Here is a 26983-nt window from a genome sequence, read left to right as displayed (position 1 = left end):
TTTTTTTTTTTTTTTTTTTTTTTTTTTTTTTTTTTTGAGGTACGCGGGCCTCCCACTGCTGTGGCCTCTCCCGCTGCGGAGCACAGGCCCCGGGCGCGCACGCCCAGCGGCCATGGCTCACGGGCCCAGCCGCTCCGCGGCATGCGGGACCCTCCCAGACCGGGCCACGAACCCGTGTCTCCTGCATCGGCAGGCGGATTCTCAACCACTGCGCCACCAGGGAAGCCCGGAAATTCAGATTTCTTATAGTTCTTGGTTCCCACTGAAGAAATGGCTACTTTTAATTTTTCCTGTTTTTTTTTTTTCCAGCACCCTTTATCAGGGCTAGCCGACTTCCTTGCAGTTTAGTCTTCTATACATTAATGATGGTATTGAGCAATTTTTTATAGTTTAAAATCTCTAATCTCATGATATTGAGCTATAATATTCTTAATCATATACTTATTCAACAGGTATGTGAGAAATTACCTCATGCTCAGTGTCAATCATTAATATATTCCACCATTACAAAGCCACCTCCCTATGTATACTGAATTTATTCTGCCTTCAGTGTACTTAACAGGTTTTTTTTTTCCAGTTTACCTGTAATGGCAGTGAGGTCAAGAATACAGACTCCAGAGTTTTAAATCCCAGCTTCATTACTTCTTAGCCTCGTAACATTCAGCAGGTTATTTAACTGCTTTAATCCCAGTCTCCTCACTCATAAAAAGTAGACATAATAAAAGTAAGGTTTTTATGAGTATTATTGAGAATGCATGTAAAGCATTTACTATGTGCCAGGCACTGTGATAGAGACTCAGTAAATGTTTACTATTGTTGTTATACATTCAACAAATATTTACTAAGTACCTCTTAGATGTCAGGTGCTATCCTGGACACAGTGAAAACAACAGAATTGTATTAAGGTTACAGATGGTATTTCTTTTTTAAGTTCTGTAACTTTTCTTATTTAAATATTCTTTGTCTTTGGTTGTGAATATATATTTATTTGTTATCAGTATATTTAATTTGATATCTATTTCATTTATGGTCATGAATACTTTAATTTTTTCTATGTGTCTTATTTTTTGTAAAATATTCCACCAAGTAGGTGAGCCATAATTTACATCCCTGTAATTCTCTTGTATCAAATGTGTTGGTAGTTTGCAATTTTTGTTGTAATAGATAAAGCTCATCTATCTCTAGTGATTTTTCCTGATTGCAGAGATAAATTCTAGGAAATTCTTTAACTTTCTGGATTACAGGAAGTCTGTGCTGTAAGGCCAGTGAGGATAAGCAACATAATGTTCTCTGTTATGAAAATGATTAGCTGTACTATTCTGTTTTATGAGTTTTATTGAAGATCCACGTAGTGAAAGCTCCAGGGTGGTGTATGTAGATTGTCTTTAACCAGCAACTCCATCCATGTTTATAGATTTTTTTATCTACTAAACTCAAGATAGATGTGAAGCCTTGTTTCAGAGGACTATCATAGCTATTAAAAGAATTGGGCACCCATTCTCATTTTGTGTGGACATTTAGGTGTTTAAAGGATTTGTGTGTTCGTTGTGGGGTGTCAGGTTTAGTGAGCAGGGGAAGTTTTGCAGAGCGTCCTTGGCATTGGATCGTTAAAGCTTAGGTGAAATTGTAGGAAGGTTGGTGGATGACCATTATAAGATTCTTTGATCATCTATCATTGGGCGTGGCAAAAGTTGGGAATTCAAATGTTTTTTCTTAATTTTTTGATGGTAGGAAATAAGATAATGAATCTAACTCATCACTTGAAGGAAATATAGTAGTAAAAACAGTTGACAGAAGTGTGAGAGTTGGGAGTTTGTACAAGTGTATCAGTGTGTGTTACTTCTGGAAAGTCTCCTGTAGTTGGGCATGTAGGTTGACTCTTATTTTTTTCCTATTATAAAAACTCTGTAATGAATATACTTATATATAAATCCTTGCATCTCAGAATTATTTCTAAGAATAAATATCCAGAAATGGTGTTGTGTTTGGAGGATATAAAGTTTTTAAAGTTTCTTATTAGACATTTCAAATTCCTTTCCAGAAAGTATACCAGTTTGCACTCCTAGTCACATTAATTTATTGGATCAACAGCTATATTTTGAGTGCCAACTGTATATTAGTAGAGAGCCATACTGATAAAGCCCTACCCTCATCTAGTTTTTAGTTTATAATCTAGTGGAGGTGTGGACAGTAAAAGATATGTAATGTAATTTCAAGTAGTGATAAGTGACATGAAAAAAACAAAGGTAAGGATATAGGGAATGAGGGAGTAGAGGTAATATTTTAGAGAGGGTAGGCAGAGAAAGGAAAGGCCTCTCTGAATTAGCATTGAGTAGAGACCTACAGTCTATTGTCAGTCTTGCTACATTTATTAAAGCATTGAGTATTATTGTTTTAAAAAATATTTGCCAGTTGAGATGAAACATATTTTAAAATTTTTATTTGATTATTAGGTTGAATTTTTTCTTTGGCTTATTTGCGTTATGTTAGTTGTTTGTATTAATTTAATATGGAACCATCCTTTTATTTGTAATAATTGGTTATTGGACTTTGAATTGCTATGATCCTTACCTTTATGTAACAAAAAGGCACAGTATTCAAGTTTTGCTCCCCTGAGACGGCAATATGAGACTTAAGATGAAAATAAGTGATTTTTATGATTCTAGCTCCTGGTAATAGTTCTTTCTGAGATTTTTATTAAGGTTGACTTTAGTAGCTGAGGTAGCAGATTATAGTGAAGGATATTGTGCATGATATTGGGTTGGTGCTGATGAGTGTAATTGTTTAGAAAGCAGTGTGTTTGCCAAGATTTCTGATTTTTTCTTTGAAAGGACCAGTTTACTTACTCCCTCTTACAAATTTTTGCTTTTGGATATGTGTGGACTCAGTGTATAAAAAGAACAGTTGATTTCCTCCACTACTGGAAAAATTACCCAGTTTTCCTGTCTGTAAGGTCTAGTTGACATGTAATTTAGAATAATTAAAATTAATTTAAAAAGAAACAAAGATGTGGGAGTTAATATCAATAGCTGGCACAATTAAAATATGTACTTGATTTGATAGTTTATCTTGTGTTCTTATAATTTCTTAAGTGAAAGAAGACAAAAGAACTTTCTTAGGAAATGTACTTTTCCAGGCTTAGCTTATAATGTTTAGTATGTGATCGTTCTGTTTGTTTCCTATCACAGAGGGATCATTTTATAATTACTACACTAATATTATGGCCTGTAAAAATGATTTTTTATGCAGCGCAAAGTCTTAGATTTAGGTTTTCTTTATCAGAATTGTATATAATGTTGGCTAATTCAGTACTTTTTTTTAAAATTAAAATAATGATGTTTGTAATCAGGTTTCTAATTAGTGATGACACCACTTTTGTTTGACACTTAGTATTTAATAAGATAAGAAATAAGTTCCAGAGAATGGATTTCATTTATTAATAGCTGTTTGTTCCATTCATTTATTCACTTATTTACTCAACAAATATGTGAGTGCCGCTAATGAGCATGACACATAATTAAAGGTGATAGATATGGTAGGGGGAGTGCCATATGGCAGTTACTGCCTTCCTGGAGATACGGAGCACTGAACAGACAATTTGGAGACAGTGTAATAATTACTGATAGAAGCTGGTAGTACCTGAAGCAGGAAGTGGGGGCTTTGTCAGACTCCCTCCTGGTCATATGAGTGTCACAGAAAGCGATTTTGCTATGTGGTTCTCTGACACCTTGACAGGGTGTATATGTGTTCCTGCACATATACACCCACACAAAAGACTAACTTTTTAAAAAATTCTTTTAATTGTGGTAAAATACGCATAACATAAAATCTACCATCTTGACCATTTTTAAGTGTACACTTCAGTAGGGTTAAATATATTCCCATTGTTGTGCAACCAATCTCCAGAACGTTTTCATCTTGCAAAACCAAAACTCTATACTCATTAAACAACAACTCCCATTTCCCTCTCCCCCGAGCTCCTGGCAACCACCATTCTGCTTTCTGTTGCTATGAATTTGACTATTCTAGGTACCTCATATGAGTAGATAAAAGACTTTTTAATCTTAGGTTTTCCTTCTGTTGTTTTTAAAATTGCTGAGTTCTGCTACCAACTACACATCCTTGGTTTTGCTTTCTTGGATGAATATGTGGGGATACAAAAGCCTGGGGGATTGTTCTGTGGCAGCATTGTTGCCAGCGGAACCGCAAGCTGACACGGCCTGAGGGAGCGCCTGTTCTCTGGCCATCCTGAGAAGTCATCAGGCAGCACAGAGCCAGGTTAGGAGGAGCAAAGTTTGGAAAGGCAGAGATATTATCAAAACCACAGAAGACCGTCTTAAACCAGGGTTTGGCAGACCTTTTCGGTAAAGAGTCAAATGATGAATATTTTAGGCTTTGTAGGCTGTGTAGTCTCTGTCATGATCGCTAACCTCAGCCATGGTAGCATAAAAGCAGCCATAGACAATATGTAAATTAACGAGAGCGGCTGTGTTCCAGTAACACTCTGTGACAACAGGTGGCAGGTCTGACTCCCACAGGCTATAGTTTGTTGGCCTCTGTCTTAAACTATCCTCAAGCTACACATAACTAGAGAGAGACGGGGTGGAACCCATACCTGGGAGATCACTGAGCTGGTTTGTGACCTGGAGCAGAGAGAGAAATTCAGTTTTATCAAATTTTTTTGCTGTATTTTATCAAATTTGTGCCATCGATTATAAGTTGTACCTTTCATGTACAACTAAGAAAGAAAAAAAGTGCAACCCATTAATTTTCAGATCCCGTTGGTTGTATGATGCATCCTGGTTTCAGAAATGTTCAAGTGTGGGGTAGGGTGGAGAGTGTGTCTGGATCAGTGATGTAGTGATAGCACAGCCAGCACCTGTGTTCTTACTGTGGGCCACACATTTTGCTTAGCACTTCGCACATATTGTCTCATTTATCCTCATAACAGATCAATGAAGTAGATGAAAAAGACTTTGAACAGAAAAATAATTTGCCATAATAAGCAGTGGAATCTAGGATCCAAACCCAGGCAGCCTGGCTAAAAGCCTGTGCTCTCAGCTACTTTACTATCCTGCCTCATTCAGTTCTGGAGCAATCTTTTTATCAAATGATAAAATTCATGCTGGAATTGACATAGTTTATTAAAATGATTTGAATCAGGTCATGGAGGAAACAGCAGCTACATCATTTCCCTTTAGCATATCCTTGCAATTTCAGACATTTCTCAGGGCAGCCAGAGTACTGTTTTTCATCCATTATGTGCTTGCTGGTGCCCTCAAAGAGGAATTGTTATTTATGAACCTCTTCTGGAAATGTTTTTAAAATGGTAAAGTTTCCAAGCCAAACAAAACTTGTGCTGGAAGAAAAGTCTTGGTGCTGTGTACACAGTAGTATCTGTGATGCCAGCCAGCACTTCTGGTCTTGCTACTGCAGAGGAGAGTAAGCACCACATACACTGTCATTCATCCTCTTCTGCATCTGTGAGCATTGCATCAAAGATGGTGCAATCCTGCATGAGTAAGGCCAGACTTCACCGAAGATGACCTTACTGACTTTTGAAGATACAGAAAATGTACGAGCCACTGAGTGCTCGAAGTCTTGGAGAATTCTGGTGTTCGTAGCACAAGCCTGCATTCAACTGACAGAGCAAGCTGTGAGAGCTTGCCTTGGAGAGAGTTGAGGTTTTTAGTACTCAAGATCATCAAAAAAGAAAGTCAAAATTGAATGGCAGTTAAAGATGGCAGGCATCTCAAAGTCCATCTACAGTGTCAACTTCTAATTCAAGCCAAACAGAAGCCTTTTCATTGAAATTCAGTTTGGAGAGTTAGTTTATTTTTTGCTTTATTTGCATGTTAACTTTCACTGGGAAATAAACAGCATCTCTTATAAAGATTATTTTTATATGCTGTGAAATTTCCACAGTAGTGAAGTTTTGTTTTTTGGGGGGATGGCATTGCACTTTCCTGAAAGAGAGTCCATTAACGTCTGATTTTCACAAGTGACTGATAGCTCATAAAACCTGAGAATCACTGCTGTGAACTGAGATGTGGAAGATGAAGAAAAGGCATTTGGTGAAGTGAGTTTGCATGAGGGGGAAAGTGCAGAGACTTGCAAGCAAGAGATGTGGCACATTAGAGAGCCCAATGCTGCATATCCCTGGAGAACAGTGTGTAGGAAGAGTAGGAGAGCAGAGAGCAGAAGGAAAAAAGGGCCAAATCATTATGGACCTTGTATACCATGTCTTCTGTTTGGGATTCAATTCAGCTACATTTAGTAGTGAAACTCAAAATAATAGGGTAAATGTAGAGAGACACAATCCAGAGCTAGTATGGCAACCTGGTGGTTATCAGGAACCTGCGCTTCTCTGTCTTGCCACTCTGCTATTCTCACCATATCTCCTTATGGTCCCCGGTGGCCACCTGAATGAACTCTAGTCATTGTGTCTTCGTTCCAAACAGCAGGAAGGGGGAAGAAGGGCACAACCCCTGCCCTGTCACAGAGACTTTCTGGAAATCTTTCAACTCACTTCCAGTTAATCACAGTGACCAGCACTTTGGCACAAATACCTGCTGCAAGGGAAGCTGGAAATGTGGTCTTTTTGTGGGGGTGGTGATGTGCCCAGCTGACAATCAGGGTTCTGAAACGGAAGGGGAAAAATGATGTTGGGGTAGGCAGCTAATGATCTCTGCCATGCCATGTCATTGCTTTGCTTTGTGAATGACATAATCAGGAGAGAAACATCTTCAAATTTTATTTTCCAGAAGATCACCACCGGCAAGGTAGAGGGTGGGTTGGAGGGAGGTAAGGAGACTATAGAGACCACTGCAGTAACATAGATGAGAGGTGAGTGGGATGCCGACTCTGACAACGGAGACAGTTTCCTGAGGCTGACGGGACTTGGTCATTGATCAGATGTAAGCAAGCTCTTGGCTTGGCAGTTGGGTGTGTCTTGGTGCCATAGAGACAGGAGCAGATTGCTGGAAAGAGGAGGTCTACTGAGAAGGGGCTTAAAAAGGAACAGGAAGAAAGAGGAGGAAAATAGAATGCAGTGTTTCAGAAGTCAAGGAGGAGAGAGCATTTCAAGATCTAGGGAGTGGTCAGTTGTGTCAAATGCAGCTGAGAGCACAGTTAGAGAAGTACTGATGTTATGGATAGGATTTAGCAATTAGAAGGATGTTGATGACCTTGGTAAGAGCAGTTCATTGAACTATGGAGAAAACCAGATTGCAGCAGGTGAGCGAGTGAAAGGGAGGTGAGGAAGTAGAGGTGAGTGCAGCAACTTTTTCAAGAAGCTTTGCCTTTAAGAAGATGGAGAAAAGAGGGATGTGAGTATGGAAAGGGATGAGTGAGTGTATGCATTGCTGTTTTCTTTGCTTTTTAGATGTCAAATATTTGAATTTGTTCATGCTGATGGAAAGGAATAGAGAAGGGGAGAGGTTGATGCTGAGACTGGGAGATTGATGAAACAGGGATCTTGAGATGGGCACTGGCAGAGAGATTGCCTTAGGGTGGGGGACAGCTCTTCCTCTGACAAGAAGGAAGGGGAAGCAGCAAAGGTGGAGACGCAGGGAGGTCCCGAGGATCTGATCTGGTGGCAGAAGGTCGAGGGCATTCCCCATAGAGGATGGCTTTATTTGCTCTATGAATAGCAGTTGAGCGTATCTTGGTGGCCGAGGGGGTGTTGGCAAGTGTGTTGGTGGAGTATGTGATAATGTACATGATTTGCCGGCTTTTCCTGAATGAGAAAACAAATCTCTGGATTAGGTATGATTTTTCTGTCATTAAATTAATTGGTAGGAGCTTTCAAATGACCCAGATTTTGGTCATTACCTTTAGAAATGTGAAGTAAAGAGACAACGTGAGCCTTGGTACACAAAGGCTGTGCAGTGAGGGTTTGGTGAATAAGCTGATGTTCTTAGAACACTTCCTGTACATATGGAGCATCATTTCAAACTCTTTTTTACTGTTACACAGCTCTTTTCTTTCAGGCAAACTTGCTTCTGTTGAAAAAAATTGCAATAATCACACCCTTGTGAACCGTAACAGGGCAGCACTGTTAGCTTGTCTGGCACCGTCTCCAGGAATAGCAGGAATATGCTACCAAGAACCAGGTTATACTGTTGCTAATGGGAACATGTCTCCATGACAGTGTGATGAATTCAGCTTTTCTGATAACTGGAAAGTAAGTTGTGAACAGACTTGGCAAGATACAGATTACGTTAGACAGTTTTTAAACGATCTTTTAAAAAATCTTTCAGTTTCTGCAGAAAAACTAGATTGACCTCCTAGAGGGAAGAATGTTGTTTAAAGTATGTTCTTTCATAGATTGCCAACTACTTTCTTTTGTTCATTCCCCAGAGGAAGTTTGGTGTTTGACCCATTCTTTTCTCCCAGTGAGAAGAGAACATGAGTGGCCTCGTCTCCGCTGCGCATTTTGAGGGAGTCTCATGTGGTTTGCCCCACCTCACCTGTAGGGGTTGCCCTCCTGTATATTTACATGCAGCAGAGGTCTTCTTAGAATACTGAATTCTATTCATGTCTGAATAGAGACATGAAAGAGAAACAGGGTGATCAGGATTGAAAGCACAAAGATAGCACTAGTCACTGACTAAAGTGATTCAATCAGAGTAACATCAAGGCCACATCCGGCAGTGCATGGTACTCCCTGTTGTCTCCCAACACCTTCCATCTTTGCCTGAGTGGATGTCTTTGTGCATTCTCCTGGGGGAGCTGAGGAGGAGAAAGTGGAGCACAGGTCTAATAATGTTTCTGTGACTAGGTGTGTCCAGCAAAACTTCAGCTGTTACCAAGCAACCTTCTAACACAGGTCCCCTTGGCTTGTGGAAATAAACCGAGCTCTGTGGGATTGATTGCTTGGTGAGGTCCCTGGTGGAGGGTGTGGATAGCATTACCAACAGAGAGAACTTGTGTTGGCATGTAGGGTGATTTGTGTGATGGGAAGCTGAGCTTACCACCTAATTTAACCTGTAATAAGCTGTAGACCAAAAGTGTCCTGGCTTCCTGGACTCACACAATCGGTGCCTTTCTGTGTGTCTGTGTCTTTGTGTGGGAGTGTTGTGGGTATAAGTCGAAACCTAAGTAAAAGTGGAGCCTTCGAACAGCAACACTAACTTGATGACTCTGGACATCTTTCCCCTGTTGGCTGTACCTTGTTACTTCACACCTTGTGACTTCCCTTTCTCTCCATAGTCCTTTTCAATTCCTCAGTGTTACTGGTATTTAATTAGCTAGCTGCTTTTAAGAATTAGATATAGCAAGACAAGTAGGTGTTACTGAAAGCACCATCTAAAGAACCATAGTTCCTTGACATTTGTAGGGTGACTCCCTGCCCACTTAACTTGGGGTACAAGGTTCTAAATATGGCACTTCACAGAGAATTCTGGGCCCTAACCTGAATGGTAAACAAGTCTTTCTACTTGTGAGTTGCCTGGGCCTGTACCCAAAAGTCTTCATTAGCTCGGTTTTGGAATTTAGTGTTATGCTTGGATCAACTTGTTTTATTTCACTCCAAATATTTGAAAAGTAATTCAGAAGTACATTTTAAATTTAAACTCAAGTTAAGATACCAGTCTTGGGAAGATTTGAATTAAAACTAAAAGTATACTTAATATACCTTTTGGCTGAAGGCCAAATGGCCTAGTGTTAAAATCGTTATGAGGCTGAGACCTTTTATTTATCACCATTATAGAATAAATTTGGGGGATACGAGAAAAAATTTGTTTAGCCTCCATAGACTCAGTCATAAGGAATTGTCTTCTTGAAGCATTCTAGTAAAATGCCTGTTTTGAAGATTGATTAGTGGGAACAAAACGTATTTTTTCTCTAAATACTTTATATTCTTTATGGTATGTGGATCAAAGATGTTTTATCATGAACATACATGACTTTGGAGGGTTTTTTCCTCCTGGTGAAACTTTAAGGCAACAAGGTTGACATTTGGTTTTCAATTCATCTGCACAGGAGGTGAAAAATCCCTATTAGTACTTTTTCTAAAAATGGTTCCTAAACCTCACTTTGTTTAATGCTGTGAGTGTTAGTATACCAAACAGTTCTTCGAAGAGTAGAATTAAGATATAATCCAGTTTACATTATTCTGCCTGATATTATTATTTAAATTTGTGTAAACATTTGTTGGCTCAAAAAGGAAATTATATTCTTCCTAAAGATATCTAATATACTCAAATCTTGTGTTTATGTGTTTGGTTGAATGTCTTGTGATGTGATGTCAGTGTCATTAAAGTGAAAGAAAAAAGATTGTATTGAACAAAGAAGGATTTTGGCAGTTTTATTAAAACGAATTGAAACAATTCTCATCCCTCAGTTGATTTTTTTTTAACAGACCATCTAGAACTGCACATGCCACTAGCCATGTGTGTTGATTTACATTTAATATTAAATAAAATTAAAACTTCAGTTCCTCAGCTGCATTTAGCACTGTCTGGAGAGTGACAGTGAAAAAAATGCCATACTATTGATCTTTTGACTACATACTTAAATTTCTTTTTACATTGTTTACATTTTTGTAAAGTTTTTGCCTTGAAATGACAGGCTGCCTATCCCTCAGAGATACTAGTAAATTCACAACTCAGGTGTTGAGCAGTGTCTGAAACCCCAAGCCCTGCCATTCTGTCCTGTTTTCATATGTATCCGAAAGATCAGCATTTTCTTAGATTTATACTTTTAGAACTGTGGTACACCTGTAGTGTTCTTTTCATTCTTTTAATTCAAAGTTAAGAGAGTATTGTTATGTTCATTAAATTCAAATAAAGAGAATCCATTTTCTGATTTACTAAACTAAGACTTCAGAACATGTATTCTATTCCAGTTTTAATACCTGAAAATGGAATAAATAAGTTATATAAGGCTCAATTTACCATAGAATTTGCCAACCTGTACCTATATTCTAGTTCTTCATATCAATCCTGCCTTCTCTCAGATCTGTTGCATACGTACACATCAACTTCATTAAATAAAAACATGTTTCTGGAAAAACCTGCATTAATTTGGAATCTCCTCAAACATATAAGCCACTTTAAGAAAAGAATGCTAAATAAACCTTGAGGACATTGTGCTAAGTGAAATAAGTCAGTCACAAAAAGACAAATATTGTATGATTCTACTTGTCTGAGGCACCCAGAGTAATCAAACTCATGGAGACAGAAAGTAGAAGGGTGATCGCCAGGGGCTGGGGAAAGGAGGGAGTGGGGAGTTGTTTTCTAATGAGTATAGCTCCAGTTTTGCGAGATGAAAGAGTTCTGGAGATTGGCTGCACAGTAATGTGAATGTACTCAATACTACTCAACTGTACACTTAAAAATGGTTACGATGGCAAATTTTATGCTATACATATTTACTACAGTTTTAAAAAAACGAATGTTATAAATTATAAAGCTGGTTCTCCGACTTAAGGTTTTCTTTGAGAGTGTCTTGGCTCTTCCTGGCCCTTTGTGTTCTCATACATACATTAAATTGGCCTGTCAGTTACCACACAAAAAACTCTTGAGATTTTTATTAGGATTGCATTGATCAGTTTGGGGAGAATTAACATCTTTACATTAGCAAGTCTTCTAATTTACGAACATGATAAATAAATCCCTGAATTTAGTTAAGTCTTTTAATTTTTCTCAAAAATGTGTTCTGTGTATAGTCTTACATATCTTTTGTTAGATTTACTGCTAGATATTTGCTATTTTTGATGGTTTTATTATAAAAGATACTTTTAAAATCAATTTTATTTTGTAATTTTTTTACATATAGAAGCAGTTAATTTTTTACCACCTTTAAACATTTTAAAGCGTACAATTCAGTATTGTTAAGTACATTCATATTGTTGTGCAACCAACCTCCGTAACTCTTTGATCTTGCAAAACTAAAACTCTCAACCCATTAAACAGCAACTCCCCGTTCCTGTTAACCACCCTGCTACTTTCTGTCTCTGAATCTGACTGTTTTAGGTGCCTCATGTAAGTAGAATCATACAAGTATTTGTCTTTCTGTGACTGGCTTATTTCACTTAATATAATGTCTTCAAGGTTCATCCATGTTGTAGTATGTATCAGAACTTCCTTCCTTTTTAAGGCTGAAAAATATTCCATGTGTGTATATACCACATTTTTTTTTATCCATTCATCTGTTGATGGACATTTGAGTTGCTTCCATTTTTGGCTGTTGTGAATACTGCTGCTAAGAAGGTGAGTATAAACATCTCTTGAGAGTCTGCCTTCAATTCTTTGGGGATATACCCAGAAGTGGAATTGCTGGATCATATGATAATTCTATTTTTAATTTCTTAGGAACCACCATATTTTTTTCCTTAACAGGTGCACCATTTTACATTCCCACCAACAGTGCACAAGGGTTCCAAAAGCAGTGGCTTTTTTTTTTTTTTTAATTTTTGGCTGCATTGGATCTTTGTTGCTGTGCGTGGGCTTTCTTTAGTTGTGGCGAGCGGGGGCTACTCTTTGTTGCGGTGCGCGGGCTTCACATTGCGGTGGCTTCTCTTGTTGCGGAGCACAGGCTCTAGGCGCGCGAGCTTCAGTAGTTGTGGCACGTGGGCTCACCAGTTGTGGCTCACCAGCTCTAGAGCTCAGGCTCAGTAGTTGTGGCGCATGGGCTTAGTTGCTTGGTGGCATGTGGGATCTTCCTGGACCAGGGCTCGAACCCATATCCCCTGCATTGGCAGGCAGATTCTTAACAAATGCTCCACCAGAGAAGTCCCTAAAAGCAGTGTTTTTTGTTGTTTTTTTTAATACTGACCATGTATCTTCAATGTTGCTATGCTCACATTATCCTAACAATTTATTTGTGAGGTCTTTGGATTTTTCTACATGTAAAATCATATCATCTGTGAATAATGACAATTTTGTCTCTCAGTGGATACGTAAACTGAATACTACATGGCAGTGAAAAGTGAATGTATTATAGCTGCATGCATTAATGTGAATAATTCTTAAAACATAACATTGAATTAAAGAAGCAAGTCACAAGAGGATACTTTATAGTATGATTCAACTTATTTAAAAGTTTAGAGACAAATAAAATTAAGTAAAATATTGTTATCATTATGAATGCATACATAGGTGGTAAAACTACAGGGAGTCAAAGTCAAGGTGGTTGTTACCACTAGGGGTGGGAGAGGAATATGATCAGGGACAGATGCATGCAGGCTTCTATGCTATGGCAGTATTCTTTTTAAATTTAGGTTATTCTTTCTACCCTGTATGTGTATTTTATAAACTTTTGTATGTGTGATATTTCACAATGAAAGTATTTTTAGGTGAAATTGGAAAACATAGGCCTGTCTCACCATATGTAGAAAAAAAATTTGCTTCTATGTATTCTATTTTCTTTTTAAAGTGTATTCAAAGAAACATTAAATAGGTAAAAATATTTCCGTACTAAAACAGTTTTACCTAAAATGAATACATGAACTAGGGGTTTTCAGTTAAATTGATTTTCACACCCTTGTGAGGCTTCTGTAAATATCAGACTCTTTTCTGGGAAGTCAGAAGTAACTGCTAGAGACTTCCCTGGTGGCGCAGTGGTTAAGAATCCACCTGCCAATGCAGGGGACATGGGTTCGAGCCCTGGTCCAGGAGGATCGCACATGCCGCGGAGCAACTAAGCCTGTGTGCCACAACTACTGAGCCTATGCTCTAGAGTCCTTGAGCCACAGCTACTGAGCCCCGTGCACTGCAACTACTGAGCTCACGTGCTGCAACTACTGAAGCCTGTGTGCCTAGAGCCCATGCTTCACAACAAGAGAAGCCACTGCGATGAGAAGCCCATGCACTGCAATGAAGAGTAGCCCCCACTCGCCACAACTAGAGAAAGCCCACATGCAGCAACGAAGACCCAATACAGCCAATTAAAATAAAAAAAAAAAAACTGCTAAATGGAAATGGAAATTCTTGGCTTTTAAAAGATAACTGGAAAATAATTGGCTTGGTCCCATTTGCTAATAACTTTTTTTTTTTTTCGGTACGCGGGCCTCTCTCTCACTGTTGTGGCCTCTCCCGTTGTGGAGCACAGGCTCTGGACGTGCAGGCTCTGGACGCGCAGGCTCAGCGGCCATGGCTCACGGGCCCAGCCACTCCGCAGCATGTGGGATCATCCCAGACCGGGGCATGAAACCGTGTCCCCTGCATCAGCAGGCGGACTCCCAAACACTGTGCCACCAGGGAAGCCCGCTAATAACTCTTTTGAGTAGATATAATGTGCCTAAGAAATTCTCAATAATAGATACTTGAAGTGTATGGCCAGGGATCCACATTTGACATGTATGTATTTTTGACCAAGTATAAAGGGATTTTTCCTTCACAGCCTAATCACTGAAATGTGAGCCCATCAACTCCTTTTCCAATCATAGACTTTATTCATCATACACACACACCATCACACACACCTACATGTAGTAGAACATGAAAACAGCAAAGTGTATGATAGGGTTTTATTTTTTCAGTCCCCTCAAGTGTTATCTATCCTCCACCATCATGTAACCAGAGTACATTTGATGACCTATTTCATTAAAGAAAAATAACAACAAATGTTCTTCTGTAAATGGATAGAAAATATATTGTGATCTTTTCAAAAACTTTCATTCTTGTTATAAGATGTTTAGACTTGCTTGTGCCTCTTCTTTAAACAGAAGAATTTGAGCTTCCACTGTGTCATTGTTCCTTCCCTGTGAGGGATGAATCAAAGATGAAGGCTCTGTGCTCATTTCGAACTTGTTTTACTGTTTACACAACTCATTTTCTTTCAGGCAAACTTGGCTTTTGTTAAAAAAAAAAAAAAAGACTTTCAGATTGCAATAATCACACCCTTGTGAACCATAATAGAATAGGTACTGTTAGCTTGTTTTGAGTATTTGGCACTGTCTCCAGGAATAGCATGAATATATTACCAAGAACTGTGTGATTGTATATATACTTCTCCAGAACTAAAGTAGATTCATAGTGTACCAGAAATAGTCACAGATTTGATGAGTTTTGTGCACCCTATTTGCTATGTTGATGCAAATTGAGAATTCTGAGTTTTTGAAGGTAGTCCAGCCAGACAAATATTTGTAGACTGTAACTTTTCCCCCTCTTGTAATCCATTATACTGTAAATGAGAACTTGATTTTGAACCAGAAGGGCCCTGGACTTTAAAGGAAATGTAGTTTAAACTTTCTACAGAGAAAGCAGACCTCTTTAAGGAAGCATGGAAATAACCTTGGTATTGATTTGGTTTAACCTTTTATAAAGCTGTTTGAATTATTCTATAATTTTTTTTTTTAATTTCAGATTCAACCCTATGAGAAGATAAAGGCCAGGGGCTTACCTGATAACATATCTTCTGTGCTGAACAAGCTGGTGGTGGTGAAACTCAATGGAGGTTTGGGAACCAGCATGGGCTGCAAAGGCCCGAAGAGTCTGATTGGTGTGAGGAATGAGAATACCTTTCTGGATTTGACCGTTCAGCAAATCGAAGTGAGTAGTAGCTGTTAGCCTTTCTCATGAGCTAACAAAATCATTTTTAGTTTTTAGGGTATTGTAAATGTTACCTTATAAAATAACAGATGTGGATTTGAATTAGTCAAGGAGCTTGCTATCTTTAGTCTCTTTATTAGTGTATAAAAAAGGTTTGGTGTTCTAAGAGCAAAGCCTTAGGGTGATATAAAAGCTTTTGATCTTTAAATAGCATTTGTAGCGCTGAAATCTCTGGATCTCTTTGGATTCTCCTCTCATCTCCCCACCTCTCTCCCCCCTGTCTGTCTAGTGGTAGCCTTCATCACAGCTGGGATGATCTGGCTTTAAACCCTTTTGGGAGGCTGGGGAGGATTTCATGTATCTGGTTGGGCACCATGGATGCTAAGAACTGTTGTTGGCGTCTCTCTTGATCATAGTCCATAAAGTCATTAATCATAGACCATAAGCTCTTCAGGGGCAGTGGCCCTATCTTTTTCATCTCTTTATCCCTAGTGTCTCATACGGTGCCATCAACCACAATAATAATAGCAGTAGCAGTGGCTAACATTTATCCAGCACTTACTGTACACCAAGTGTTATTCTGAGCTCTTTACATGAATTGACTCATTTGTTCCTCTCCACAACTCTGTGAGATAAGCACTATTATCATCCCCATTTTACACATGAGGAAACCAAGACACAGAGAGGTTGATTTACTTGCCCAAGGTTCCCTAGCTAGTTGGTAAGTGCAGAATCAAACTCTGAACATAGGACAGTCTGACTTCTAATATCCTATTTTCTTCTCACTCTGTTGCCTCTTAGCTCTTCCTAGAGATGGAAAAGATTTCAGTTGGGGTAAAATTACAATTCTTAACATGAATCCTGAGAATAGGGAGACATGTCTTTGTAACATTTGTACTTTCATCTCCACAGTGCTTTGGACACAGAGTAAATGCTTAGTCTGTGTTTGCCCATCCAGCAAGGCCATAGGGCATTGTGGCTGGGCACACAGCTGCAGAGTCAGACTGCGGGGGTGAGGGGGGCGGTGTCCTTGTTCTGCCACTGACCTGCCACCTCTCTGGGCCTCAGTTTAGCCATCCATAAAATGCAGACAGTAGTTTCTATCTCATAGGGTTGTGACTTAATGAGCAAGTACATGGTGAATTGATTAGCAAAATGTCTTATGCTAAATAGTTATATTTTATTGCAAATCTATATATTTTATTACTTATAGATGATGTTTTGGACATCTTGTGATTAACCACAGAGTTAATTTTACACTTTGAAGCAAAAGAAAAGTAAGTCTGGGTAGTCTGATTGTCGTTTTCTTCCCTAGCATTTGAACAAAACCTACAATACAGATGTTCCTCTTGTTCTAATGAACTCTTTTAACACGGATGAAGATACAAAAAAAATACTACAGAAGTATAATCACTGTCGTGTGAAAATCTACACTTTTAATCAAAGCAGGTACAAGGAGTAAAAAAATTAACTCTGGGGGATGTTATTCCTGGGAAAGAAGGACTTCTTTGTTTTGTTTAAACAGAGCAGCCTCAAGATGTACAAGTGCCAAAGACTGTCTGCAAGTGTTTAATGCCTTTAAAGGCTGAACATTTGTTAATAGATATGTGATAGTTGCAGTCACTCTGGTTATGTAACTTGGACTTCTTAAAAGAGAATCTGCCTGAGATTCTGGTTCTCGCCAGTGGTAGGAAGCAGACATCCCTGAGTACTAACCTGCTGTTGATTTTCTGGGAAAGTACTAACCTGCTATTGATTTTCTGAATATATCTGTTGGTAAGAATGGACACCAATTCCCAAATAGGTTTTCAGGGAAAAGAGCAATCCCACCACCAAATAAGTTTGAGAAAATTTACTTAATGTCTTAAAAATATGGGGTGTCCTCCCATCTGCATGACCATGGAATACTTTTTTTTTTTTTGCAGCAAATATTACTATCTAGGAAGCTGATTTTTTTGGTCAACACAGACAATGAGAGATTTTCTTAAATGGATTCACTTATGATTAAATTACTACTGACAGACTGAAAGGGAGGGAAGTTTTATTTAACTTTAAATGCATTATTTTCCTTGAAGGTCTGGAATGCTCTAAAGAGTTGATACTGAAAAAGAAGTTTTTCTTTTTAAGGTACCCGAGGATTAATAAAGAATCTTTACTACCTGTAGCAAAGAATGTATCGTTCTCAGGGGAAAATACAGAAGCCTGGTACCCTCCGGGTCATGGAGATATTTACGCCAGTTTCTACAACTCTGGTTTGCTCGATACCTTTATAGGAGAAGGCAAAGAGTATATTTTTGTGTCCAACATAGATAATCTGGGTGCCACCGTGGATCTTTATATTCTTAATCATCTAATGAACCCACCCAATGGAAAACCTTGTGAATTTGTCATGGAAGTCACAAATAAAACACGTGCAGATGTAAAGGTAAATGCTGAGAGGAAGCAGTTTGGGGATTCACATCTTCACATTTCATAGTTCAAACTTTTTATTGGCAAGTTTCTGTGTTTAGAAACTTGATAACATCATTGTAAGCCAAAGTGGGATAGTACTCTAGAGTACCCTAAGTTCCATCTGATATAAGTGTGTATATAAATCCAGGTTTAATAGTAGTAAAATCTTTACTTTTTGAATAATCTGTATGGGCAATTTTAACTGAAAACAATTCCACATATATTTATAGGATAATCTGAAACATGTGAAAACACTTTCAGTAACTTTGTTCAAACCATTAATATTCTTCTAGTTTGGTGCTTAAGTGTTTTTTTATTATTCCTTTAATGAAAATTTACTATTTCTATTTCTACAGTATGTATTTCTCTCTGTATATTTTTTTTTATCACTGTAATATCTGTTGTAAAAAAAAAAAAGCAGTTTGATACAAAGCAAAAATTTGTTTTTTTCACTTTGCATGTTTAGTGGTGATGACACTTGGCCTTTGATAGAATGGTACACAAGGTTTTCTCCTCACCCTCAGGGAGTAAGAAAAGCGGGCAATGTGTGAATACTAATACGGTTGGTCCCGGGGCTGGGTTCTATGCCTCTTGCAAATGACCCCTTCACACATGAGTAGACGTCCCTTCCCTCTTCCCACACTGCCATGGCCTCTAGGCTAAGGCCACTCAGAGGTACCTTCCCCTCCACTTGTGCCTGTCTTGACTTTACTCCCCTTATCTTAGAGGTACTCAGAGCCGGGTTGTGAGGTGGTAGGATTGGTTGTTTGGTAATGGTCGGTGGTTTGAGAATAAGAGGAATGTCTGTTCTTGTAGGAGATCTTTGGAAAGTGAGGAAGACTCTGATGTACTCCCAGGGCTTTTATTGTGGACAAGAGGGCGTGTATACAGTATAAGATGACAGACAACCTGAATTATTTTCTTTGGTTCTACTTTAATACATGTGTTGCTTTGTATCACAGATCAAATCACTGCCAATGCTTTTTATTTCTGGGGGATTTTGTCACAAGTGTCTTTTCTATATCGTTCGTAGACTGTAAACAATGTAGTATGGCTGTAATTGGGAGAGAGGTGGAGGCACTCACTCTTCTCTGCCTTTCTAGGGTGGGACACTCACTCAGTATGAAGGCAAATTGAGACTGGTGGAAATTGCTCAAGTGCCAAAAGCACATGTTGATGAGTTCAAATCTGTATCAAAATTCAAAATATTTAATACAAACAACCTATGGATCTCTCTTGCAGCAGTTAAAAGACTGCAGGAGCAGAATGCTATTGACATGGAAATCATTGTAAATCCAAAGGTAAGCCAAAGTTGCAGGCCATCAGACTCCCTGGTTCCGATCACAGCATGCTACACACAGACCCACTGCCCACTCCCTCTGGCCCATCTATTCCATGGGTCACTGCTTTTCGCCTAGTTAGTTTCTTCAGTTCCTGGCCCTGTCTTTCAGAGTCGACACCCATCCCTTTAGTGTGCCAGACGAGCCATGGTGCCCTTACTTGACCCTGGGCTGTGGCAGTGGCAAGAGCACTGGGCCCAAAAGTAAAGGGCCCACCTCAGTCCTGTTGCTCTGGTACTGATAGGCCTTTTGGTCACAGGCATCTGTGTGGGTTTTCTGAACCTTCAGTTCTTTCTCATAAAATAGAAATGTTACTGAGAAGAGTTACGAAGCTGAAAAAGATCACATATATATAAGCACCTGGCGTACGGTAGGTGCTTGAGAAATGTCAGTTCTCAAAATTCTGTTACCTTCAATGGATCTCTGAAACCACTCCCCAAGTATTAACTAGCCCATGTGGAACTAAGTTGCTGAAACCTCTGTTTCTCTCTCCTGCTCCCTTTCTTACAGACTTTGGATGGAGGTCTGAATGTCATTCAGTTGGAAACTGCAGTAGGGGCTGCCATTAAAAGTTTTGAGAACTCTCTAGGTATTAATGTTCCTAGGAGCCGTTTTCTGCCTGTCAAAACCACATCAGATCTCTTGCTTGTGATGTCAAACCTCTATAGCCTTAATGCAGGATCTCTGACAATGAGTGAAAAGCGGGAATTTCCTACAGTGCCCTTGGTTAAATTAGGCAGTTCTTTTACAAAGGTACGTAATTATAAAGATGATATACATGTAAATTTGTATTTCTTAAATGTGTAATTATAAAGATACGATACACGTGTGAATTGGAATCTAATTACAGTATTTGCTGCTGATCTATTATATTCCTCCATCTCTATTGTCTTTTAAAGGGAATCAATCATAGAAGGTGAAAATGTAACTCATTTTTTAACCAACTGCTATAGAGTAGAAAAGAATGTTTACATTTTAAGACATTTTATCTTATGTCTCGTTTAAGACCATTACTGTTTTCATCAGTGAGAGAATGTTAATTCTAGTTTCACAAAATGTATTGAGCCTCTACCATGTGTAAGGCAGTGTTCTAGGTGCCAGGTATTTAGCAGTAAATGAAACAGACTAAAATCTTTGCCTTCCTGTATATTCTAGTGGGGAAGGATGATAATAAGCAAGTAAGACAAATGTATAGTATGCCGAATGATGGAAAATGCTAAATAAAGCATGAGTAGGGAATGTGTGGGTGTGGCAGTGGTGGTGTCATTTTACATTGGGTGGCCAGAGGGCCTCACTGAGAAATTGAGTACACCATGCAGTTTTCTGGGGCAAAAAGCATTCTAGGCAGGAGGAATAGCAAGTATAGTAAAACCGACCCTAACATGATAAGTGGAATCCAAAAAATTTAATCACATAAAATGCTGTGAGGTTAATGAAGTGACAGGGTGAGCTTTTGTGGCTGGCCTATAGAGTCCTGCTATGCTATCCAAGTCTATTCTAGTCCTGGTTGTGGTTTAGTGTCACCTGGTATGGATGTGTGTACTTGCCCTTATATATTCGGGGCTATCATTCTGGGTCTTATGGCTGGGCTAGAATTTCCAAGATAGCATCAGGCATTTTAGAAGTCTCCCTGGTCTTTCGTGTCTCCCTCATCTGCCTGGTTGGGCTGGGAAAATCCTGGTGCTACAAGGACCCACCATCTGCCCACATCCTGAGGTAAGATTGCTAATCATTTTCTACCTAACCTCATCTTCCCTTCCTACTCTTTCTAGCCTCTTCCATACCCTGCAGGAGATAAGAACTTTAGCTGCCTCAATTTGAGAACAGGGGCTGAGTGGGCAATGGCTACTTGCTCTGAGGAAGAACATGTCTTATGGACACTAGAGCACAGTGAGCAAGTGAGGGATGGGGGTGGGAGATAGTTGGTCAGAGAGATGACAGGCCAGATTGTGTAGAACCTTGTAATTGAATATTGGGAGTGTGGCTTTTTTTTTTTCCTTCTGGGGGATGAGAAGCCATTGGAGAGTGTGAGCTGAGAGGTCAAGTTGACCAGTCTGGTGGGCAAGGGTAGAATCAGGGAAACCAGGGAATAGGCTGTTGCTGGAATCCTGGCTTGGACCAGGGGTGGTTGCAGGGGAAATAGTGAAAAAATGTTGACATTATATTTTGAAAGTTGTACCTACAACTTGCTGTTGGACTAGGTAGGAGGGTGAGAAAGAGAGAACGGTAAGGATGGCTCTGAGGTTTTTGGTCTGTGCAACTGGAAACATGGAATTGCCATTTACTGAGACACAGGACGGCTTGGGTAGAGTAGGTTTAGGGGGAGCAGAATGGGGAGTTAACTTTTGGAGATACTGTACTTGGACCTTCAAATGGAGAAGCTGAATGTATGAGTGTGGAGGAGAGATCTAGAAAAGAGGTAAATTTGAGGACTGTCACTTTATAGCTGGTAATTAAAGCCATGAGATAAGGATCACCTAGGGAATGAAAGAGGGGTGGGGAGTCCAAGAACTGAGGCTTGCGGGACTGGAAGGCTTAGAGGGTGGGGATGAGGTGGAGGAAGCAGCAAAGATGACTGAGGAGTTGCAGATGAAGAACTGGGCAGAAAACCATGAATGTGTGTGGCCTGAAAGCCAAATGAAGAAAATGTTTCAAGAAAAGAGGGGCTAATCATTTGCAGTCAAGTGCTGCTGCCGATTCAAGTAAGATGAATGAGAACTTACCATTAGATTTAACAGTTGAGAGGTTTTGGAGCCTGACTGGAATGGATTTAAAAGAGAATAGAAGAGAAATTGGAGATATGAGTGTAGAAAACTTATTCAAGAGTTTTGCTTTAAAGAAAAACAGAAAAATGGAGCTATAGGTAGAAAGGGATGTAAGATTTTACAGGTTTTTTTTTAAGTTGAGGGAATTTATAGCATGTCTTATACATTGATGGGAGTTGATACAATCAAGAGGGAAGGAACATTGAAGAGGGAGAAGGAATTGCTGGACAGTATCCTCGGGCAGTAACCGTAAGAAGAGTTAGCCTTAAGTTGGAATAGAAATGGTCCAACTCCAGTACTAGGAGGGACACAGTAATGGGCTAGAGGGCAAATGGGTGATGGTGGTAGAAGCCAGTGGAAGTTTTTCTGTTGCTTCTGTTTTTCTCAGCAAAATAGGAAACAAGGCCATATAGGACTATTTCTAGTGCCGGTAAATCTAAGGAAATAATAAGAGGCAAAGATCGTGATCATTTATAATGATAATTTGTGCTGTTGCTCTTCCTGAACTATATTCCTTCTTCTCAATCCTACCCATCCCATAAAACCCAGCTCCAGTCTAGCTTGCTTCGAACCATGATGATCTCTCTTTTTTCCAACTAACTCCAGATTATGTGAACCACTCATCTCGCTCTTAGCATGTTGGTTGTTTATCTTTTTATTTAATTACTGTTTTTTTTAAATGTCTGATCTACTCAGCTGTAGTGTAAATTGCTTGATTGTAGGGACAATGTTCATATCTCCTGGTCTCTCCTGCACAGGATATATAAATTCTCACTGCACACACAGAGTGCTTAATAAACAGGGTTCCTCCCGTAGAAGGCCTGAGCTTGGACATAAATAGAATGTTTTACAGTTCAAGCAAACTATCTTGTTAATTTAATCCCTGTTTTTCTGTTAACCCATTTTTGAAACAATTTTTATGTTTACATTTTTCCTTCAGGTTCAGGATTATCTAAGGAGATTTGAAAGTATACCAGATATGCTTGAATTGGATCACCTCACAGTTTCAGGAGATGTAACATTTGGCAAGAATGTTTCATTAAAGGTGTGTGGTTATGATGAAAATTACAGTTCTTATAGCTTTACAAGACAGGTTTCATTTTCTAGTCCTAAATTTACCTCTAAGGAATACTTCTTAGTTTGTACCAGATTGTTTATAAGATATGCATTTTAAAAATGAAATAGCTTACTACAATATTTAGTATTAATACTGTTTTCCATAAATATACAACATAGTTAAAATATAATTGTTGTGTATAGGCATTTTGTGGAGTATAGCATTCAAATGGAAAGCAAACACTATTAAATAATTGAATTGGTACTATTTTATTGAAATATGACAATATTTAAAATAGAATCACTGATAAATTAGCATTAGTTAACTAAAGATGACTAGTTGAATCTGAATGAAAGTAGAAAAAATGACAGCTTCATTTATGCTGATTATAATCTATTCTTGTTAATCTGTTGTTATCAGTATGAAGATGTTCATTCACATTACTGTAGTGCTTGGGTACTTTGATGAGTATCATTCCAGCCTAGCATAAGAAATAGGAAGGACTATGGGTATGAGTATTAAAGCTCAGAACCAAAGATTCAACAGTTTTTTCCTAATCAAATATTTTTTTAAAATTCCATACCTAGATTTCAGGTGTTCTTCCTATTAAAGCTACTTACAGATCTTGGAAAAAAACAAAACAACATATATATAATTATTGCTGATACTGCTTCATCTAAACAGTTTTACTTAAGACATGAAATATAAATCATTGAACTGTTCTCAAAAAAACAAAAAAAAAAACAAAAAAACCCACACCTGTATGTAAATATAAACCAAGCACCTTTCAGTTTACGAAGGTAGATAATGCTGGTGGCCTTGCAAGTAGTTCTTGGAAAGGGCCCACTATTCTCTGGCGTTGGCCTGCTTCCCACTGCTAGATTCCTTGCCTCCTTATCAGAGATGGTACCACAGCTACTGCCAGTATTGTAACAGGACACATTACAGTTTTCCTTAATGTGTTATTTGTTTTTCATGTGTAATATTGTTTATAAATACACTTACTCCATTGTAAGTGAAGTTCTACATAAACTTGATAATTGTAAGAAAATCTATTGCATTTTCAGCTGCACTTGCAAGTATATTCTTGTTTTTTGTTTTTCCTGTCACTTAGGGAACGGTTATCATCATCGCAAATCATGGTGACCGAATTGACATCCCACCTGGAGCAGTATTAGAGAACAAGATTGTATCTGGGAATCTTCGTATCTTGGACCACTGAATGAAAAATATTGTGCACTTTATACTAATTATGGGTTAAACAGTTTCTTACAATGAAATGTTCTCTAGGATTATAAAATAGGCAGGTACTTAACTATGTTACTGTATCCTACAGTGTTAATTTTTAAGTTGAGTTTTCTGCGGTATGCTTTTAGTCTGTGAAAAGCACAGGTGGAAGCAATACTTTTCTTTTTGAAGAAGATCCTGAAAGTTAAATCCATCTTAAAGTGCAATATTGTTTAATCTTAAAACTGTGGTAGCTCTGCTGGAAAATCTTTTAACAGAGGCCTCAGTGATGGTCACTTTGAACTGTTTGTGGTTTTAAAAATAAAGCTGTGAAGCAATCCATGTATACACTTATACTTTTCAATGCTAACTTTATGAAATGGTGAAGAAAAATGGTTTACTCTTGCTAAACAGCTACTCTGTCAGTTGGAAGACTTGCTCTTGGAACACTGAAGTACTCACTAGCCAGTTACCTAACAAATCCAGTTTTTGCATTTCTAAGAATCTTAACCACATCATTATTTCCACAGGAATTAAACTTGAAGGTATTTAATATCTTTCATCCAGTTCTAAAGCTGGGATGCCTGCCATGCTCTCCATAGACTCTCCATTTATTGAAACAAAGTGGTGTTTCTTTTCCCAGCTGAAGGGGGTGGGGTGGGTAGAGGTAGGGCATTTCTTTCACATCCTTGTTCTCTAGTATAGCGGGGTGGGGTATAACTTTATAAAAAGTTACCTTTCCTTGAAGCTTCACTTGTGGAAGCTTGCTTGTTGTTACTGAAAAATGTTCTTGAATAACCCAAATCAGGTCTGCTGGAAGTTTGAATTTCAGCTTTTCTCTAAGAATCAATTACATTTTCCAATGTTCTTGAATAACCCAAATCAGGTCTGCTGGTAGTTTGAATTTCAGCTTTTCTCTAAGAATCAATTACATTTTCCAATTCTTCCGTACTTGTTTTTGAGTAAGCTGCCTGTTTAATAAGTTTACTGTTACTATAAAAAAAAAAAAAGTTGTCTTTTAAAGTCTGGTAATTCTTTACAGCTTTATTTTAGACAGACGACAGTTTAAGAACCAATGACTGACATACCTCTGAAATAATGATAACGGAATGAATTCCTCTTAGGAAAACAAAGAGCACAAAATAAGACTATTTCATTGTACATAATCACCACAAGGTTAGGCACTCTGACAGGGTTAGGCAAGATTCCTGGTGTGAAGTGAGGCACAGGCACTTTCATTTATAGAGTGCTGCTGATTCTAATTTTGAAGGTAGGTGTTTTATAAAAGTCTTTTTAAATAACTTACTCATCACCTTATATTTCTGGCCCCAACACAGCAGCCTATATTTTAACAGTTCTATTTCTCCCTGGTCTTTGTTCATATACACATTGAAAGTTACTTACAAATAAGAACCCAAGGCAGGGGACATACATACTTCAATGTTATGAGGAGATCTCATTTTAACATTTAGATAAGTAGGCAGAATATATGAAAATGTATTCTTACCTACCTCTGCTAGAAATAAAAAGGAAAAACACCCCAACCCTGCATAGATACTTTTATAAAAATACAGCTGTTAAACTGCAGGCTTTCATACACATCTGGAAAGTTTTTAAATTAGTAGTTGCATAAATGAACACCAAAATCTTACTCTTTAATTATTACTTATGATCAGTCTTTCAAGTATTTAGACTATTCTGGAAGGCTTTACGCAGGTGACATACAGTGGTGATGATAGATTAAATATGTGACACACAAAGCCTGAAACTTGACATTGGTCACTAAAACAAAAACTGAATTCCTAAATCCAAGCAATCAAAAGATGTTTATTTTTATAGAAAGATCTGTAAAAAAATAATTTTTCAAACAGCTTTACTTTCATAGAGAAAACTTTCTACAGAGGTTGAGTAAGATTTTAATATTTTAAATTGTACCATCATTAAATAAGGTGGGACACCATATGAATTTCATTGCACTGGAAGAAATGCAAAGCATTTTTTAATATAAAGTATACAGAGCATTCTAGTCAACTACAGCTGTGTTACAGCTATGTGTTCTTTTGGATTTGGTCCAAAGAAACCTGAGTCTGTTGCCAGAGAGAATGAAAAATATTATAGACACCTGATCAGTTACTCCTCACTGAAGGAAGCACACAAATGGCATTCCTTGTAGATCCCAGTGAATCCCAGTTTCCCAACACTGATACTTTCCTTTTCCCCTTCCCCAACCCCAGTTCACTTTGGGTTCCAGGTTCAGTTCTTGAATCACAGGCATCCATATTTTCATCACAAACATACACATCCCATGGTAAGATGAACTACCCAGTTTTCCAGTATGTCATCACCTTTTCTGTTCCCAGATCTCGGCCATATTTAGGTCCAAATCTTTAAGGCCTTTTAAGGCTTGAAGATTTCCAGTGTAAAAAGCTACATCTGCTGTGACCAACCTAAACAGTGGAAAGAAAATTATTTTTAATCTCATGTTTTCAAATAAAGTAGCAATGCTCACAGAGTAATCTGAGTCCTGTTCTAGCTGCTAGACTATGATTTAAAATTTGGACCAGGGCTTCCCTGGTGGCGCAGTGGTTGAGAGTCTGCCTGCCGATGCAGGGGACACGGGTTCGTGCCCCGGTCCGGGAGGATCCC

General features: G+C 38.5%; 2 protein-coding genes across 4 annotated transcripts in view; one reads left to right on the top strand and one right to left on the bottom strand.

Moving 5' to 3' along the window:
* UGP2 (UDP-glucose pyrophosphorylase 2) overlaps positions 1-24676 on the top strand; it is a 54990-nt gene extending 30314 nt beyond the window's left edge. For both annotated transcript variants that reach the window (XM_007464118.1, XM_007464119.1), the window contains exons 4-10: positions 15312-15497; positions 16813-16946; positions 17625-17922; positions 19052-19249; positions 19799-20041; positions 22994-23098; positions 24225-24676. In XM_007464118.1, the coding sequence (XP_007464180.1) occupies positions 15312-15497; positions 16813-16946; positions 17625-17922; positions 19052-19249; positions 19799-20041; positions 22994-23098; positions 24225-24332 (1272 nt within the window). In that variant the 3' untranslated portion in view covers positions 24333-24676. The remainder of the gene's footprint in view (positions 1-15311; positions 15498-16812; positions 16947-17624; positions 17923-19051; positions 19250-19798; positions 20042-22993; positions 23099-24224) is intronic.
* Positions 24677-26144: 1468 nt separating this feature from the next.
* VPS54 (VPS54 subunit of GARP complex) overlaps positions 26145-26983 on the bottom strand; it is a 74498-nt gene continuing 73659 nt past the window's right edge. For both annotated transcript variants that reach the window (XM_007464116.1, XM_007464117.1), the window contains exon 22: positions 26145-26784. In XM_007464116.1, the coding sequence (XP_007464178.1) occupies positions 26679-26784 (106 nt within the window). In that variant the 3' untranslated portion in view covers positions 26145-26678. The remainder of the gene's footprint in view (positions 26785-26983) is intronic.

This window comes from Lipotes vexillifer, unplaced genomic scaffold (genome assembly GCF_000442215.2).
Source record: "Lipotes vexillifer unplaced genomic scaffold, Lipotes_vexillifer_v1.1 scaffold311, whole genome shotgun sequence".
Classification (NCBI taxonomy): Eukaryota; Metazoa; Chordata; class Mammalia; order Artiodactyla; family Lipotidae; genus Lipotes; species Lipotes vexillifer.
The sequence above is the reverse complement of the archived record's forward strand: the minus strand, read 5'-3'. Positions and strand labels throughout refer to the sequence as shown.